At 42.9% G+C, this 16519-nt stretch overlaps 1 protein-coding gene across 7 annotated transcripts in view; it reads right to left on the bottom strand.

The window, feature by feature from the left end:
• slc1a9 (solute carrier family 1 member 9) overlaps positions 1–16519 on the bottom strand; it is an 84896-nt gene that overhangs the window by 31888 nt on the left and 36489 nt on the right. For 6 of the 7 annotated variants that reach the window (XM_087241986.1, XM_087241987.1, XM_087241985.1 and 3 more), the window contains 6 exon segments: positions 13246–13351; positions 13033–13159; positions 3405–3638; positions 2637–2831; positions 1218–1352; positions 620–1052 (listed from right to left, as the gene is read on the bottom strand). In XM_087241986.1, the coding sequence (XP_087098112.1) occupies positions 620–1052; positions 1218–1352; positions 2637–2831; positions 3405–3638; positions 13033–13159; positions 13246–13351 (1230 nt within the window). 7 annotated transcript variants of the gene reach the window in all.

The following is a 16519-nucleotide window of genomic DNA, read 5'->3' on the forward strand; positions in this document are numbered from 1 at the left end:
AATATTCATCAAAACTCTGAAAACTTAAATACATTTCATTAATACAACAGATCTAACAAAAAAATAAATACATAAATGACTGAACCATGTATTACACAAACTAACCAAAACAGTTGACCCCCCTGATTCTCAATGTATAATTTGCACACTGATTGTTAGTATTTATTTAGCAATCATGTAGAATACTCCATTATGTGTGTACACACATTTTTAAACTATTTGGCTCCACATTTTATTTAAATAGAAAAAAAATAGATTTTTAGAGTGTATTAACAAGTAATTTAGAATTACTAAATTAAGCTAATCACTGAAAATTTTCACATATCTGATGACACAACCTCTATTAGAAGATGTTTAGAAGACTCTGCAATAAAGAGCACAAGCTATGTGTTCACTTTTATGCATAAGAAATACAGTGAAATTGTGTACCACAGAAGAAACAAATCAACATGAAGTAAATAATGAGTTTCAATTTTAAGTTTAAATTTTGCTATGTCTTTATGACCAATTCACTTTCCTAATACCTAACAAACTAAGCTCAAAAAGAGAAATCTTAGAAAGTCAAATATAATATCTCTACCTTTTTCTTTCAAATAATTAGAGAAAGTGATAGGCTCACCTGGTTGTCGTGAGTGGGCAGGGCGCAGTATCCAGGCTCCATCCTGCGTAAAAGGCGAGGGGAATGCGTCCGGAAAGGCCTCGGGGAGTGAGAGCAGACGGAGCGTGGGGAGGGCGAGCGTATGGAGTGAGGGGATGGAGAGCGGACCGAACGGGGCGAATGCGGGATGGAGTGAGACTGAGACTGCGAAGGGGTCAGAGATGGGGCATGATGGTTAAGCTTGGGGGGTCGCGGGGAGCGAGGGGGCAGTTCGGGCGGTTTGAGAGGGTCTATGAGGTCTATTTCAGTAAGGAGTGGCGGAGGTGGAACAAACTCCTCGTCTGATAGAGGGATGTCCCCGTCAATCACGGCAAGCTCTGCCCGTGATAGGTGGTCCACAATGCCCGCCCCGAAAGAGTCGCCAACCACGTTAATGGAGGTGCGCATTCTGTCGCTGAAGGCAAACACACAACATAAGGCTCTACAAGCTGATACAGAACAGCTCAGGACAGCTGTTTATGTTTAGGAGAACAGTTGATAATTAGTCACACACAAAACCAGCACGGGGAATGTAAGCGACGACTCGCTGCATAAACTAAACAGAAATGCTTGAACTCACAGGAGCCAGTCGACAGCGACGAGAAGGCTTATGTCTTGAGTTGGAAGGCCCACAGCGGTCAGGATCAGCAGCATGGTGACCAAACCTGCACTGGGAATACTGGCCGCTCCAACACTGGCTAAAGTCGCTGTCATACTGCAGAAGAAAGAAAGAAAGAGAGGGGATTCAACTACAGCCAAAAGTGAGGCAATCTGGAATAACACTGATGAAGTTTAACAGGCCTTTGTAAGGTTTCCAGCTTATATTGTTATTTTTTGTTTGACTTATTTGACAGTGAGATACTGTCTGGCACCCCAGCATTATAAAGGAAACGTTACAGTGTGATTTCACCAACATCAATGTTGATCCTGGAACAACATTCCAATCAGCCAATCAGATTTAAGGGATGTTTACTGTTTATGATAAGTTTAGGTTTACAGTTAGGGTTACATGATTGTTATCTGACTATTATTTCCTATTAATAAGGGTTGGGTTTGGGGGTAGGGATTAAGTATGGATTCGATAACGTTCCAGATCAACATGGATGTTAATCCAGGATTGCATCGTACTTGGCAAACCACATCCACCAATAAATATGCACATGTAAATGAGGTGGTAAAATGCTGGAAGAAAAAATTGACGAATAGAATAAAAAACAAAACAAATAAATAAATATAATACAAAAAAATAGAATAGAATAAAACATAACAAAACATTAAAATAAAAATAGAATAGAATAAAAAAACAATAAAATAAAGCATACAATAAAAGAATAAAACAAACAAAAATAGAATAGAATAGAATAAAATAAAACAAAACAATAAAAATAAAATAAAAAATAGAATAGAATAGAAGCAAACAATAAAATAAAGCATAAGATAAAATAGAATAGAATAAAACAAAACAATAAAATAAAATAAAAATAGAATTAAAAAAATAGAATGGAATAAAACAAAACAATAATAAAAATAGAATAGAATAAAACAAAACAATAAAAATAAACAATCAAATAAATTGGAATAGAATAAAACAAAAAAAACAATAAAAATAAAATAAAATAAAGAAATAGAATAGAATAGAATAAAACAAAAAAATCAAATAATAAATAGAATAGAATAGAATAAAATAGAATAAAACAAAACAAAAAAATCAAAAATAGAATAGAATAAAACATAACAAAACAATAAAAATAAAATATAGAATAGAATAAAACAAAACAATAAAATAAAGCATACAATAAAATAAAATAAAATAGAATAGAATAAAACAAAACAATACAAAAAATAAATAACAATAAAATAGATAGAATAAAATAAAACAATAAAATTAAATAAAACAATAAAATAAAATAAAATAAAATAGTTGAACATTAGTTGAATGTGACTTTTCTGATGAAAGTTTTATCACAGCCACAGTTTGTCCAGTTTCAAAGAGACTTGCCTAACAGTAATGATTTGTCCTCCATCTAAGGCAATGTCGTTCATCTGGGCGATGAAAATGGCTGCCACGGCCTCATAGAGTGCAGTGCCATCCATGTTTATGGTGGCTCCAATGGGCAACACAAAACGAGTCACACGCTTATCAATCTTCAGATTCTCCTCCAGACAACGAAATGTCACTGGCAACGTCCCAGCACTGAGGAAAAAGTTGTTTAACAGCTGTAAATGTGTTGTTTTAAATACTACCCAAACAAAATACTAGTCCAAAAAAGTAATTACTTCAATTAATAAAAGAAAAAGATCGAAAGGATTGCATGCATATTCTGTGCCAAACCGACAGTTGGTTTAACATTCAGAAAATGGTCTGGCTCAACAGATGTAATCCCAGATTTATTCATAAACAACTCTCTAAAATATGTTTTCATAATTTCTCGTCCATTTAGACTGATTAATCATTCTATTCCTCTATTCTGGACAATATCAGAAAGTGTTTCATTTTCGGCCAGATTAGATTACGCAAATGATTTATGTGGCTGTAAAACATAACAAGTGATCCATCTGATTTTTAAGGGCAATGTTTGAGTTTATATTAAAACATCTTAGACCACATACCAGTATAAACCATCATTTTTGAGTATGAGAATGTGCTTTGGCTGTGCTATATGTAAAACAGAGATAGATTCCAGTATCATATTTCATTCAAATGTGACCTTTAACTCTTAAGTCTGTGCTGCCAGACCCATTCCACCATGATGTGAGTAATATGTACCTGCTGGCCGTTCCCAGAGCAGTGATCCAAGCCTGGAAGATACCAGAGTAAAACATGAAGGGATTTTTCCGAGTCACGGCGAAGAATATGACTGGCAGGATAAGTCCGCCATGAATGATGAGTCCGACGATGACTGTGACCATGTACATGCCCAGCTGTCTCGCCACCACTTCCAGATCACCGATGGCAGCTATTTTACCACAGATGAGGGAGGCAATGCCAACTGGAGAGTACCTGAGGACAGATGATAATATGCATATCTTAGTTTTGTTCTCTTGAAATGTAATGTAACTTATATTAAAAAGTGACTCATATCAAAGTCCCTTTAAGGCAAGCCATTTAACGCGGCGACCATCTCTGAAACTCCTCTTGGGCTGTATACTTGGGCATTTTGTCTGATTGGGGAAACATTAAACTCTCCAAAACTATTTGCCAAGCTTATGATTACATTACATATTTTTAATCACTAATCAAATTAAGCAACATCCATCTTATAAATTTAGTTTCTAAACGTTTTAATCAAACAAAATCTGCATTTTTTCAGGATGCCCAAGCTAATGCGCGTGAGCACTCGAAAGCAACGAGATCACGACACCAACCTCTTTTATGGCCATTCTACACATTATCAAACATTGAATAATGATCGTCTGATCACGCTGCTCTTCTGAAGTTATTCACATCTTGATCTTGATGGCGAATTTCCTCCAGTAATGATAGCGACTCTTTGTTTATAAGTTTGTGGGCGTTTGAGTAGTTGCTGTCATGTGATGTCAATTAAACAGGACGGACTGTAGCTTGTATTCATTTTTATACAGATTACAAAACCAGAGAACGTTCGATTTAAACTGTAGTTCATCTAAAAGTACAGCTTTCAATCTTTATGTGGATATATTTCCTATGTCTGTAAAGCAAGTATTCGCTGAGATTCCACAAAACTTGTCGTGCAAGCACACATCTGGTGCAAGCTTTTCCCCTAGAGTAACGTCAGTCTATATTGATCACTGTTTGGCTTCTGTACTAGCAGTCGGGGCTTCATTCGCCATATCGACCATTACACTGTTCCCCATTCAAAACTATACGAGTGACAATACTTGTGTATTCATGTGCAATGGAATAATATGTATATGCAATTAATTGAATATGAAACATCTGAGAGACAATGAGAGCGAGTATTTGCACTGAACATTTCCATTTAAATAAATTTGATCAGACATTTATAATATTTGATGTTCTGTTCACTTTGCCATTTTATTTATCCAACATTTCAGTTCTGAATGCTGTTAAATGTCAAGTGTTGTGGAGAAGGGAAACTGAAAACACGTTAATAGTGAAAACATTTGATCTTATTTAGGTATACCAATATCTATTTAACAATATTTCTGAAATAAATTATCTATTGAGACTTGCACACCAGTGCATTTTATTTATTTAGTCATTTTTAAGCTGCACTATAATGCAGGAATTTGTTATGGAACGTGACACATGTTAAACAATGTTGGAGGAAAAAATGAAGGCAACTATTGTTTGTATAGCCAATAATGAATTAGAAATTAAAGGTCAATTTTAGCATGACCACTACCCACAGTAGATAATGGGCAAAAAATGTTAATGGTAAGCAACACATAACACTATTATTTATTTCAGTTGGCAGCTCTGTTAAAACAGATCTCAAAAGTTTTAAGCAATAAGCGCAGGCTGGACATGAACATGTCAAAAAAACATTATTAGTAAGTAGGGCCAGGGGATTTGCCCTAAAATCAAAATATCAATTAATTGAATATTTTACCTCGATTACGATTAAATTAAATTTTTTTGGGCATCATAGTTCACTGCCAAGTTTTGTAGAGTAAATATGTTTACCTATTACAAGTGAGAGATTTTTAAATGAAGGGTGCATTACTTAATTTTAAAATAATTGAAGGAAACAAGCATGGTTATTATTGAACATCATAATAGAAAATTTTCTGTCTCATGGCATCTCTGGCGCAGCTTCCAATCATCGCCAATTTAGTGCAAACGTGCGACGTGAAGTTACATTTTTTGTGAGGTGCTTTAAGAGGTATACGTGTTTGTTAAGGCTGCGCCGGACCATACCCGTGCATTCGACGCAGAAGTTTAAATCAGCTTTAACAAAGCAAGGTCACGTGACTCAACACACGGTAGGAAAAGCTATTGGAAAAAAATTAACCTGGAAAAATTTGATTGATTATAGGTTCAGAATGTTGATTTCGATTACTTTTCATGTATTGCCCAGCCCTTATATCAAGCTCTGATTACTTGCCATTGTTTCTTGTTCTCGAATTTTGTTTGGCATTAAGCCATAGAAAATAAAAGCTAAAATTTATATAGTTTTCATATAATTTTTAACTATCATTTTTGACAATCAATCAATCAGTAAATCAATCAGTCAATCAATCAATCAATCAATCAATCAATCAATCAATCAATCAATCAATCAATCAATCAATCAATCAATCAATCCCTTTGTGAGAGTTAATAGTTTAATGTATATTTTTATTAATTCTTGAATCAAATCAAATTTAATTTAATTAATTGTATTTGATAGAATATTCTGAATTAATTTTTGTATGTATGTCTTATAAAAACTTTGGAGCAAAGACAAAATACAGTGCAGGTCAATTATTTAGTTTTACATGGATTTAAAAAAAATTCATTAACTTTTTTCCCCACAGAACAAAATTGACTCCTATTTCTGCTTTTGCTTTTAGTCAAAATCTTACACAGGAACATCATCATATTTCCCTGTTTCGCAACTTAAGCGGCATATTAGAAGATCTTAGTTCTTCTGGGGCCTGAATTTAATAAATCTAAAAAACCATGTATAAATATTTTACCGTGTGTTATGGTAAGCAACAGATGATGTTTATTGTAGCATTTAGACAGTTTACATACTATGAGCGGAAAACACAGAGCGCAGTTAGTTACAGATGGGACGGTCTGGAATCATCCAAGTGTGTCTTTGTTGTCATATGCTTTTGTTTTGGGGTATTTACTTATTTCGTGTTTGTTCTTTTGATGCTAAAAAATGGAATATGAAAGAACATCTTCCTTCCCACCATCTCGCTCCTCTTGTGCTGTAAAACGGCCTGTTGGCTTTAAAGATCAAGCATTTCATTTCTGTAGTCATGATTCATACAGTAAGCACTCTCCCTGCTTTTGGCTATGTCTGTCTTTGCCAGCGTGTGGGTATCTGTCTGCGGTCTCTGTGTCGGGATATGTATTACATCCAGGATTAAACTCCCACATTTACTCATGGGAACACAAATATGATGTTGCTCTCTCTTAGATTCCTGTGCTGACAAATTCCCATCACTCTTCCACACACGCTACACATTTCTCTCGTTCTAATTTTAATAAGCACCACTGAATATGCCTGACATACAGTCAAACCTCCAAAAAATATTCAGACATGAGATATTAAGCTCTGACAAAAAGTCATGACAACAAATTTTGTTACATTACTTTGATGAGAAAAATGTATTTGATTGAAACTTCATTTGTTTCAGTTACAACAGATCGTTCGAGGTTACTAAAGTAACCCTTCGTTCCCCGAGGAGGGGAACGGAAGCACTATAAGTGGATTTGATTGTAAAATCCACGCATTGGGAGGTTCGGTTCAGAAGCTACTCGTCTGAAAGAGTATTGAACGGGCCAATTAAGAATGAATTGGCAGCGCAAGCCTGCGCAGGTGAGCGGCATAAGCAATCAACTGAGTATATAAGCTCACCTGGCGCAGCAGACGCTATCCTTTTTAAGCTGAAGAGACTTTCAACAGCTAAGGGACAGTCATTATGGCGACGGAGTATAGTGCTTCCGTTCCCCTCCTCGGGGAACGAAGGGTTACTTTAGTAACCTCGAACGTTCCCCTTCGGGGGGAACTTCAGCACTATAAGTGGATTTGATTGTAAAATCCACGCATTGGGAGCCCATTGAAAGCGCCATAATGACTGCACCTTACCAACACCCCCGATGAGGAGATAGTCAAGCAAGCGTGACGCACCCACATCATGGGGGGCGCGGTCCTCCAACGTGTCCCTGGCCCTAATTTATCCTACTTCAACAGAAGTTTTACGGATTTATATATATTTTTTGGGAAGTCGTGAGCATCTAGATAATTCTAGGAAAATACGACAGTACGTTGGGAAGCGTGCAATCCCGATAGGGAGGACGCTGCGGAGGCCATCCGTTACCCAAGGGGGGATAGATGGCAGAATTTACATATGGACTAGCCCTAAAAAGGGGGAGTACGCATAGCAAAAGAGTGGTTAGCGGGGAGGGAAGACACGGGTCCGCCCAGGGGGGGGGGGACTTAACCGTGGCTGAATAAGCATATGGGATCGCCTAGTGGGGACCACGCATAGCAGGCACCTTTACCCAAAACGCGGGCTGACCAGCGGGCAGACCTACAACGTAGTGGGCCAGCAAGTGACTCCTCCGCTGAGTCAGTGCTGGGGGCCACGGAGGAATCTGCAGGGCTCACCTGACGGGGAACTTTACTGACAGATAAAAAGGCGCACGTATCTCCGTGTTAGGGAAAATGGCGCAGCAAGCGTGTTTCAACACCCTACCGAATTGTTTCCTCAATCACCAAGGGTTACCTAATACCCTTGAGGAAACCGGCTCCACTCGCAGATTGTAAAACCTTGCAAATGTGTTGGGTGTCACCCAGCCCGCAGCTCTACAGATGTCTGTTAGAGGGGCGCCGCGTGCGCGCGCTCGAGAGGATGCGAAGCTCCGAGTGGAGTGCGCACGCGCTCTCGGGGGACGCGGCTCATCTCGGCTCTGATAGTGAAAGAAAGGCATCCACAATCTAGTGGGAACTTATTTCGGTACGGCACTTCCCTGCTGCCGACCGCTATAACAGACGAAGAGCTGCTCAGATGATCTAAACTCTGAGTGCGGTCCGGATAATACGCAAAACGCGAACTGGACAATAAATAAGGGCTGGGTCTGCCTCCTCCGAGGGCAGCGCTTGCAGGCTCACTACCTCGTATTAAAACGGAGTGGTAGGAACCTTGGGCACATATCGCGGGCGGGGTCTCATACGTGAGAGAAGCCAGCCCAATTACAGGCACGAGTCACTGACCGAAAAATGCCTCCGGGTCCCCGACCCTCTAATCGATATCAACGCGACCAGCAGAGCTGTCTTCAGGGACAGAAAATACTGAGTCGAGGATCGAAGGGATCTGACGCGGCTTGTGTAGCGAGGGCGAGATCCTAAGAGGGCATGAGAGGGGGCGGGGTGGATTAATTCGCTTAACGCCCCTGAGGAACCGGATGATGAGGTTATGCGTTCCCACGGTGCTGCCAGCCACCGCGTTATGAGAGCGGAGATGGCAGCCACGTAACCTTGAGTGTGGAGGGCGACAGCCTGCTCTCCAACTTCTCTCGGCGTAAAGAAAGCACAACGCTGATCTGGCAAATTACGGGGGTCTTCTCAGCGAGAGACACACCATTCAGTGAATAGACTTCACGTCAGGGCATAGGCGCGCTCGGGGAGGGGGCTCTAGCCCGAGTGACGGTATTAGCCACCGCAATCGGAGGTTACCTAAGTCTTCCTCGCGTCTAAAAATCTCTTCAAAGATCGGCGAGGGTGCCAGGTGGTGCCCTGTCCCTGAGAGAGTAGGTGCTCTCTCGAAGGGACTGCCAGGGGAGGGCTATCGCGAGGGAGAGCTCTGACATCCAGGTCCGGTTGAGCCAGAGGGGCGCAACCAGCAACCTGTTCCTCGTCCTCCCTGACCATGCACAGTAACTGCGCGAGCAGGCTCACTGGGGGAAACGCGTATTGCGCGTGCCCCGAGGCCAGCTGTAAGCCAGTGCATCCGTGCCGAGAGCACTCGGTCAGGGAAAGAACAACTGGCAATGAGCGATCTCGGGGGAAGCAACAGATCGATCTGGGCTTCCCCGAATCGCGCCCATATCAGCTGAACAGACTCGGGGTGGAGTCTCCATTCTCCAGGACGCAAGGCTGCCGTGAGAGCGCATCGGCTGCACGGTTGAGCTTGCCTGAATATGAATGGCGTGCAGCGATTTCAGCCGCGGATGACTCCAGAGGAGCAGACGGCGGGCGAGCTGAGACATGCGGCGAGAGCGCATACCCCCTATACGGCTGATATACGCCACCGCCGCCGTACTGTCCGTCCTGACCAGCACGTGTTGCCGCTCCAACACCGGAAAAAAACGGTGGAGAGCGGGGAACACTGCCAACAGCTCCAGGCGATATGCCAATGCAACTGGGTACCTTTCCACAGGTCCGCAGCCGCATGCCCGCAACGCACAGCCCCCCAGCCCGTGTTGGAAGCGTCTGCTGAAACGACAACAAGACTGGACGCCTGTTCTAGAGACACCCAGGCCTGTAGGAACGAGGGGTCGCTCCAAGGGCTGAGGGCGCGGCGACACAGCGCAGTAACAGAGACTCGGTGTGCGCGCGCGTGCCATGCGCGTCTGGGGACTCGATCGTGAAGCCAGTGCTGAAGTGGTCTCATATAGAATAATCCGAGCGGCATGAAGCGGCTGCGGATGCCATATGCCCCAGGAGCCTCTGAAATTGTTTCAGTGGGACCACTATTTTACTGTCGAGCTCTCTCAGACAGTACAGCATCAGCTGAGCGCGCTCTCCGGAGAGGCGCGCTGCCATGGTGACCGAGTCCAGCTCCAGCCCGAGAGAAGAGATCCTCTGCACGGGGGCGAGTTTGCTCTTTTCTCGGTTGACCTGAAACCCCCACAGGTGGAAGTGCCAGAGCACTTTGTCTCTGTGCATAATCAACTCTGTGCATAATCAAAAGAGAGGGCAATTCAGCCAGTCGTAAAGAAATTGAGTATGCAGATGCCCGCGAGCCGAAGGGGCGCTGAGGCACCCTCCGCGGGCTTGGTGAGGACCCGCGGAGACAGAGAGAGCCCGAAGGGGAGGGCTTTGTATTGCCAAGCTCGACCTTCAAACGCAAACCGCAGAAACTGTCGGTGGCGAGGAAGAGTGGAGACATGGAAATACGCGTCCATCAGGTCTAATGCTGCAGACCAACCCAGAGGACGAACGCACCGGAGGATGCGCTTCTGCGTGAGCATTCTGAACGGCAGCTTGTGCAGGCAGCGGTTCAAAACGCGCAGATCTAGGATTGGCCGTGACCCACCGCTCTTTTTGGGCACGATGAAGCGTGGGCTGTAAAACCCGCTCTCCATCTCGGCTGGAGGGAGCGGCTCGATTGCATCCTTCGCCAGGAGGACAGCAATCTCCTCTCGCAAGACAGGGGCGGACAGGGGGCTGACCCTGGTGAATACACACCCGTGACTTGGGGGGCCGTTTCGCGAACTGAATCGCATAGCCGAGTCTGATTGTGCGTATGAGCCACCGCGAAGAGCTGGCCCGCGCTAACCAGGCAGGCAGAGCTCTCGCTAATGGACTCATCGCTACAATCGCTGACGTACCAGCAGTGGGGCAGCGCGGAGTGGGTGTGCTGATCCGGGAAGCTCGCGGGTCCCACGGAAAAGCTGGAGGTGAGATATTTGCTCTCACTCCAAACCCGAGCTCCGGAGGGGAGGCTCGAGGGGTGGGAGAAAGGAGACCGTCCTCCCAGCGCTCGTGAGCCACTGGCGAAATGCACCGAATCTGCAAGCTAGAAAGCATAGCGTCCCAGACTGGCAGATTTCGGGCTGTCACATCTGGGGAAGTGAAAAGTGCCCTTTCATAATGTTTTCATGGCAGTAAAAAGTGCCGTTGGAAATGGGGCCCCGCCCTCCAGCGGGGAAAGAGCAAGTTCCCTCTTCTCCAGATGGCCTGTCCCAGGGGCGCTTCGCGGTCCGTTGCCAGACTTAGCGGCGTTCTGGGCAGGGGGGCTGCCTGCTTCCGAGGTGCCCGACGCGCTCGCTTCGCCTTAGGCGTGTGCGGGGGCGGAGCAGCTCTCGTAGGCGGGCGCCTTCGGCGAGGAGCAGGTATGAATGGCACGGCGGGCGGAGCGGGCTACGGACCGCCGATAAGACATCACCCACCAACTGCTCTCTCACCGCCTTGAATTCCTGGGTGAATTCACAGACAGTGTCGCCGAACCTGGCTGGGGATATGGGGAAGTCAAGAAAGCGGACTTTGTCGACTTTGTGCATATCAGCCAGGGGTGGCGCTCCTGGACCACTAATGTGGACATCGTCCTCCCCAACGCACACGCAGCGGACTCAGTAGTCCGAAGAGCTAAGTCGGCGGCGGTGCGAAGCTCGTAAGCCTGGGTTGGACCCACCCTCGTGCAGCTCGGCCAGCGCCTGCGCTTGGTAGCGCTGGTAGGTGGCTATCGCATGCAAGGCGGAAGCAGCCTGGCCCGCAGCTATGTAAGCTCTAGCTCCGAGGGAGGTAGATAACTTACAGGCTTTGGATGGGAGACGAGGCGGACCCCGCCAAGAAGAGGCGCCGCGCGGATTTACCGCCATCGCGCACTCAACCTGAGGAATCGCCACATACCCCCTGGCTGTTTCACCGTCAAGAGTGGTTAGGGTGGAGGAACACGCAGCACGAGCAGAAAAAAGTGCTTTACAAGACCGCGTGAGCCTACTGTGCACCTCCGGGAAGAAGGGAACGCCCCTCTAGTCGGTCCGGCCGCGGAGCTGGGGGATAAACCATCTCCAACCCACGGCCGAAGCAGCCCGGGAAAGCACGGCTAACATGTCCGTTTCAGGATCCGTAGTGACAGCGCTCACCAGCCCGAAGGGGGCGAGCGGGTCTGGATCATCATCGGACAATGAAAGCCCACCCTCCGATGCCGCGGTGGACATCTGGTCTCCGGTGTCATCGGGCGTAAGGGCTACCATCTGTTAGACGGATCGCTTCCTCCGCCCGAAGCTTGGATGGAGCGCTTAGAGGAGCGGGAGGTCCGCGGGCCCGTGGGCGACGGATTATCTCTTGCTGAAACCCTCAGATCTGCCCGAGTGCCCGCTGCAGAGCAGGGGACAACTGGGGTGGTTCGCCTTTTTGCAAAGGCTAACCGCGATCTTGCGCAACAGTCATGGCATCGCGATGACGACATGAACTGCCCGCGAGCAGCGCATTAACATGCTGGACCCCCAGACATGTAACACAGTGCCCGCGCCCATCATCCGAGGACAGGAAACCACCGCATCCAGAAACGCACAGTCGGAGCGCCGTCCTGATAAGGACGTGCTGCACGACTGTGTTGCTCTTTCTGTGAAGTTTGCAACTTTATACGCACCGCTCTGGAGGACCGGACCCAAAGAACGCCAGGCAAGGGAGAAACCCAGCTCGACCGTCTGCCACTGCGTGTACACACTCTGGACCGGGAGAATGCTCTCGTTCGCTCAGAATCGCTGGTCACAGCAGGAGGAACCCTCATCGACTCGATCAGAAAGTCTCTGAAGCGAAAAGGATAGCGTCTGCTGCGCCAGGTGAGCTTATATACTCAGTTGATTGCTTATGCCGCTCACCTGCGCAGGCTTGCGCTGCCAATTCATTCTTAATTGGCCCGTTCAATACTCTTTCAGACGAGTAGCTTCTGAACCGAACCTCCCAATGCGTGGATTTTACAATCAAATCCACTTATAGTGCTGAAGTTCCCCCCGAAGGGGAACTATAATTTGGACACACTTATGATGACAGCAGAATACTGACCACATGATCATGGACACCATCTTCATGATGATCTCATTGAGGATGTTGAAGAAATCAGACATGAGCTTTCCTCTCTCTCCCATTTTCCCCATGCAAATACCAAAGGTGATGAAGAATCCAATCAAACCTTACAACATAGAGGGGAAAAGGTGCAATGTCATTTATGCTGCATTGTTTGTGTCATACACAGAAAAGAACAGACTGAGGGCTAACCTAAAACATTCATTCCCCATTTCAGCTCTAGTTTTTTCCTATTGACGAGGATCGGTTCAGTTTGGTTCTGGACTGGAATGGCTACTTTCTTCAGCACTGTTTGAACCTGAAAAGAGAAACAAGAAACAGATGATGATTCTACAAAACTGTACAAACTCTTATATATATATAATGTTTCAGTCTAGATTTACTATTATTGACATTTGCAGATAACTTGATTAGGATACATATAAAAAATAATACATGTAACACATTTAAAAACGTTAAATTAGCTTGTGGTTTATATATGGTCAAATTTTTTGCATATATTTAGTATAATCTGAAACGTGCAAGGAATTATATTCCAAAATACATAATTCTATTACATTAATAAAACAAGCATGCACAAAGTTTACTTGCAATGATGCAGAATGATTGGTAAAGCAATCAATTTCACACAATTTGTATAATAATTGCTGTTTATAGTGAATAGAGCAATAATTATTTTGTTTAAAGCTCACATTTTTACTCTTTTCTCTGTCCTGGATGATATTAAATGCAATTGTTTTTAAGTGAGAGGAACTAAGATACATGTTTATAATGCTTGCAAACATTTGGTTTTATTTAAGGCTACTGGCAGCCAATTTTCTATATTAAATGATAATCTTTCTAATTTAATTTTATTTTAATATTTCTGAACAAAATGATAAAATGTGAACATGTACAACAAAGCTTTAAATGTAAAGTGTACACCATACGTACATCATGTGTTCATATAACTGCATTGCAGAATGTTGTCTTACAAGTGAAGTAAAATGAACAAATTATGAATTAATTTAAGATGTATTATGTTCAACAGGTATGTTTTTAATAGCCCAATAAATATATTTTGGTAGTAAACAACTTGTGTCTTATGTTTCATAGTGCAAAACAGTAAAAGAATATTCCCAAACATAGCAAACATATTTACTGGAAGGAACTCCTTAGTTGATTCTTTGGAATCACTCTCATACACACTGCAGTCATGTTTATTACAACTCAAGTACTTTGATCCAATAAGTACTCAAAAGTTTCCATGTATTTGATTAAATTGAAGAACACATGCTTCTTTACTACTAAATATGAACCTCACTACATGACAGGGACTTCTCTATTTGTCCTGTGTTTTTCTAAATGACTTTGCCTTTGTTTGTGTTTTGCCTTTAGCCATGTGCTCCTCTTGTCTTGCCTTCTTGTTTTGTTACAACACCCCTTTATTTAGACTTTGTTAGTCTGATTGTTTTCACCTGTGCCACATGTGCTCTGTCCCCCATATATTTATTACTGTGTGTTCCATGTGGATTCATGAACTGACTTATCTTGCATCCTTGCCTGTTCTTGTCTATTGCTTTGTTGATTGCTATTGGTGAATTTTATTTCCCTCGCCGCTGTCGCCACTAGCTTGCATGTTTCGGGATCTGTTGAGCGCCGCATCAATGGATTGCTCTTCAGTGTTTGGATTCTCAGTAGTGATTATTAAACCACACTGAACTGAGCTAAACTGAACTGAACTACACTGTTTCAATCTACTATGATCTTCTATGCAAAGCTGCTTTGACACAATTTACATACAAATAAAGGTGAATTGAATTGAATATTTCTAGTGTTTGGCAGAGTGAGGCTTCATAAAACACTGAAACAGTTAAAACAAGTGTGTCAAGGCTTCAAAATCTTTTAAAATCTGCCTTGACAGTGACAGTCAGTGTAGACATGCTTGGTTCGAATCCAGGTTAAAGCAATTATACACTGTAAAGCCCTACAGTCAACTTTATTAAATTAAATGAGTGAACGTGTGTTTGTGTGTGTTCTTCTAAACTTGTAATGTGTTTTAACATCAGTCTGACATCCGGATGAACTCTTTGTGAATAAATATGTATTGTTTTGGTCGTAGAAACATTATGATAACATTAATAAAAGGCATCAAGTCACAATTTCTGAATTGCAGAACTCAAACTTGCCTGCAGTGCAGTTGGACTATGTGTTGGCACACTGTCGACTAGGTTATTTGCTGTTGTGTTTTTGTTTCCAACCCTGTCAATCAAAGGCAGATTTGCCAGGTATGTCAAGTTTCGAAAAGCTTGTAAAATGTCCCAATCCATTAAATTGCTTTAGTCGCGTGACCTGGGTATTTCAAAACACTTCGGAGCAGTTTTTTATTTTTTATAAATTAATATTTGCGCTTTGAGATCTGAATACCATGTCAAAATGTCAGTTTTATGTCAGCCATCCCTAGCTAATCCTTTTATCTGTTTGTTCCATGCGTTCTTAACTCTATTTTGTGTTCTAGTCTTCGTCTAGATTTGGCCATTGTAATAGATTTTACTGTGTTTTCTTGTCTTTTATTAGTTGTTAGATTTGAGTTGTCATTTAATTTGTTTAATTTCAGTTTTGGTTCAAGATTACAGATTTATAGCATTCTTTGTTCTTTTATTTTTCTGTTTTATCTCTTTCCCTAATTTTGTCGAATCGTATCTAGTTTTAATATGGTTTGTATCTTTAATTTCTTCTTTCTTTTTTATAAATAGTTAGATTTATTATTTTCCATGGATAATTATTACTAAATATTTTCTGTCTGGTCTCATGTTGATACCAGTCCTGATCCTGCTCCCCCTGATCATTGAGTTCTCTGGCCTGCCAGTCTGGTGTGCATGCTGCTACAGTAATCCCCTAGTATCAAGCCCTGCTTCTGCTCACTGCAGCTCTTACTCCTGGCTGGCCTTTGATTCAAGCGCTGTCTCGTTTCTGCCACTAGTTTCCTTGCGTGTTACTGCCCCTACTGTTAGGACTGTCAACCTTCATCTGTCTGCATGTGTCTTGTCAATAAACACAATTGTTTAGTTCATTGCTGCAACTGGGTCATCTTTCCTGTATAGCATTGTAAAACTCCATGAGAGCATATAGGATAAAATTTAATTAATTCATTCTTGGAATCAGCGAATGTAAAACTGGTTTCTAATGCAAATAATACCAAATATTGAGCATCATTTTCCAAAAAAAATATACATAATATAGACAGAGTAAATATGCTTTACATTGTAGTGAAAAATGTTGGGTTTCACATTCTCTCATGCAAATTGCTCACACTGTTAGTCTGCAACAGTCTAAAGAGTGGACTGTATTCAAAATGTATGGAGCCCATTTGAATTCTACACAGAACACTTGATTTTAAAGGGATATGGAGAAGATCTGAAGGAGAATAGTTAGACAGGCAATACTATTAGACTGTACATCCTAATCTGTCAAATGCGGATTTATG

This window comes from Danio rerio, chromosome 3 (assembly GCF_052040795.2).
Source record: "Danio rerio strain M-AB ecotype USA chromosome 3, GRCz13ab, whole genome shotgun sequence".
Classification (NCBI taxonomy): Eukaryota; Metazoa; Chordata; class Actinopteri; order Cypriniformes; family Danionidae; genus Danio; species Danio rerio.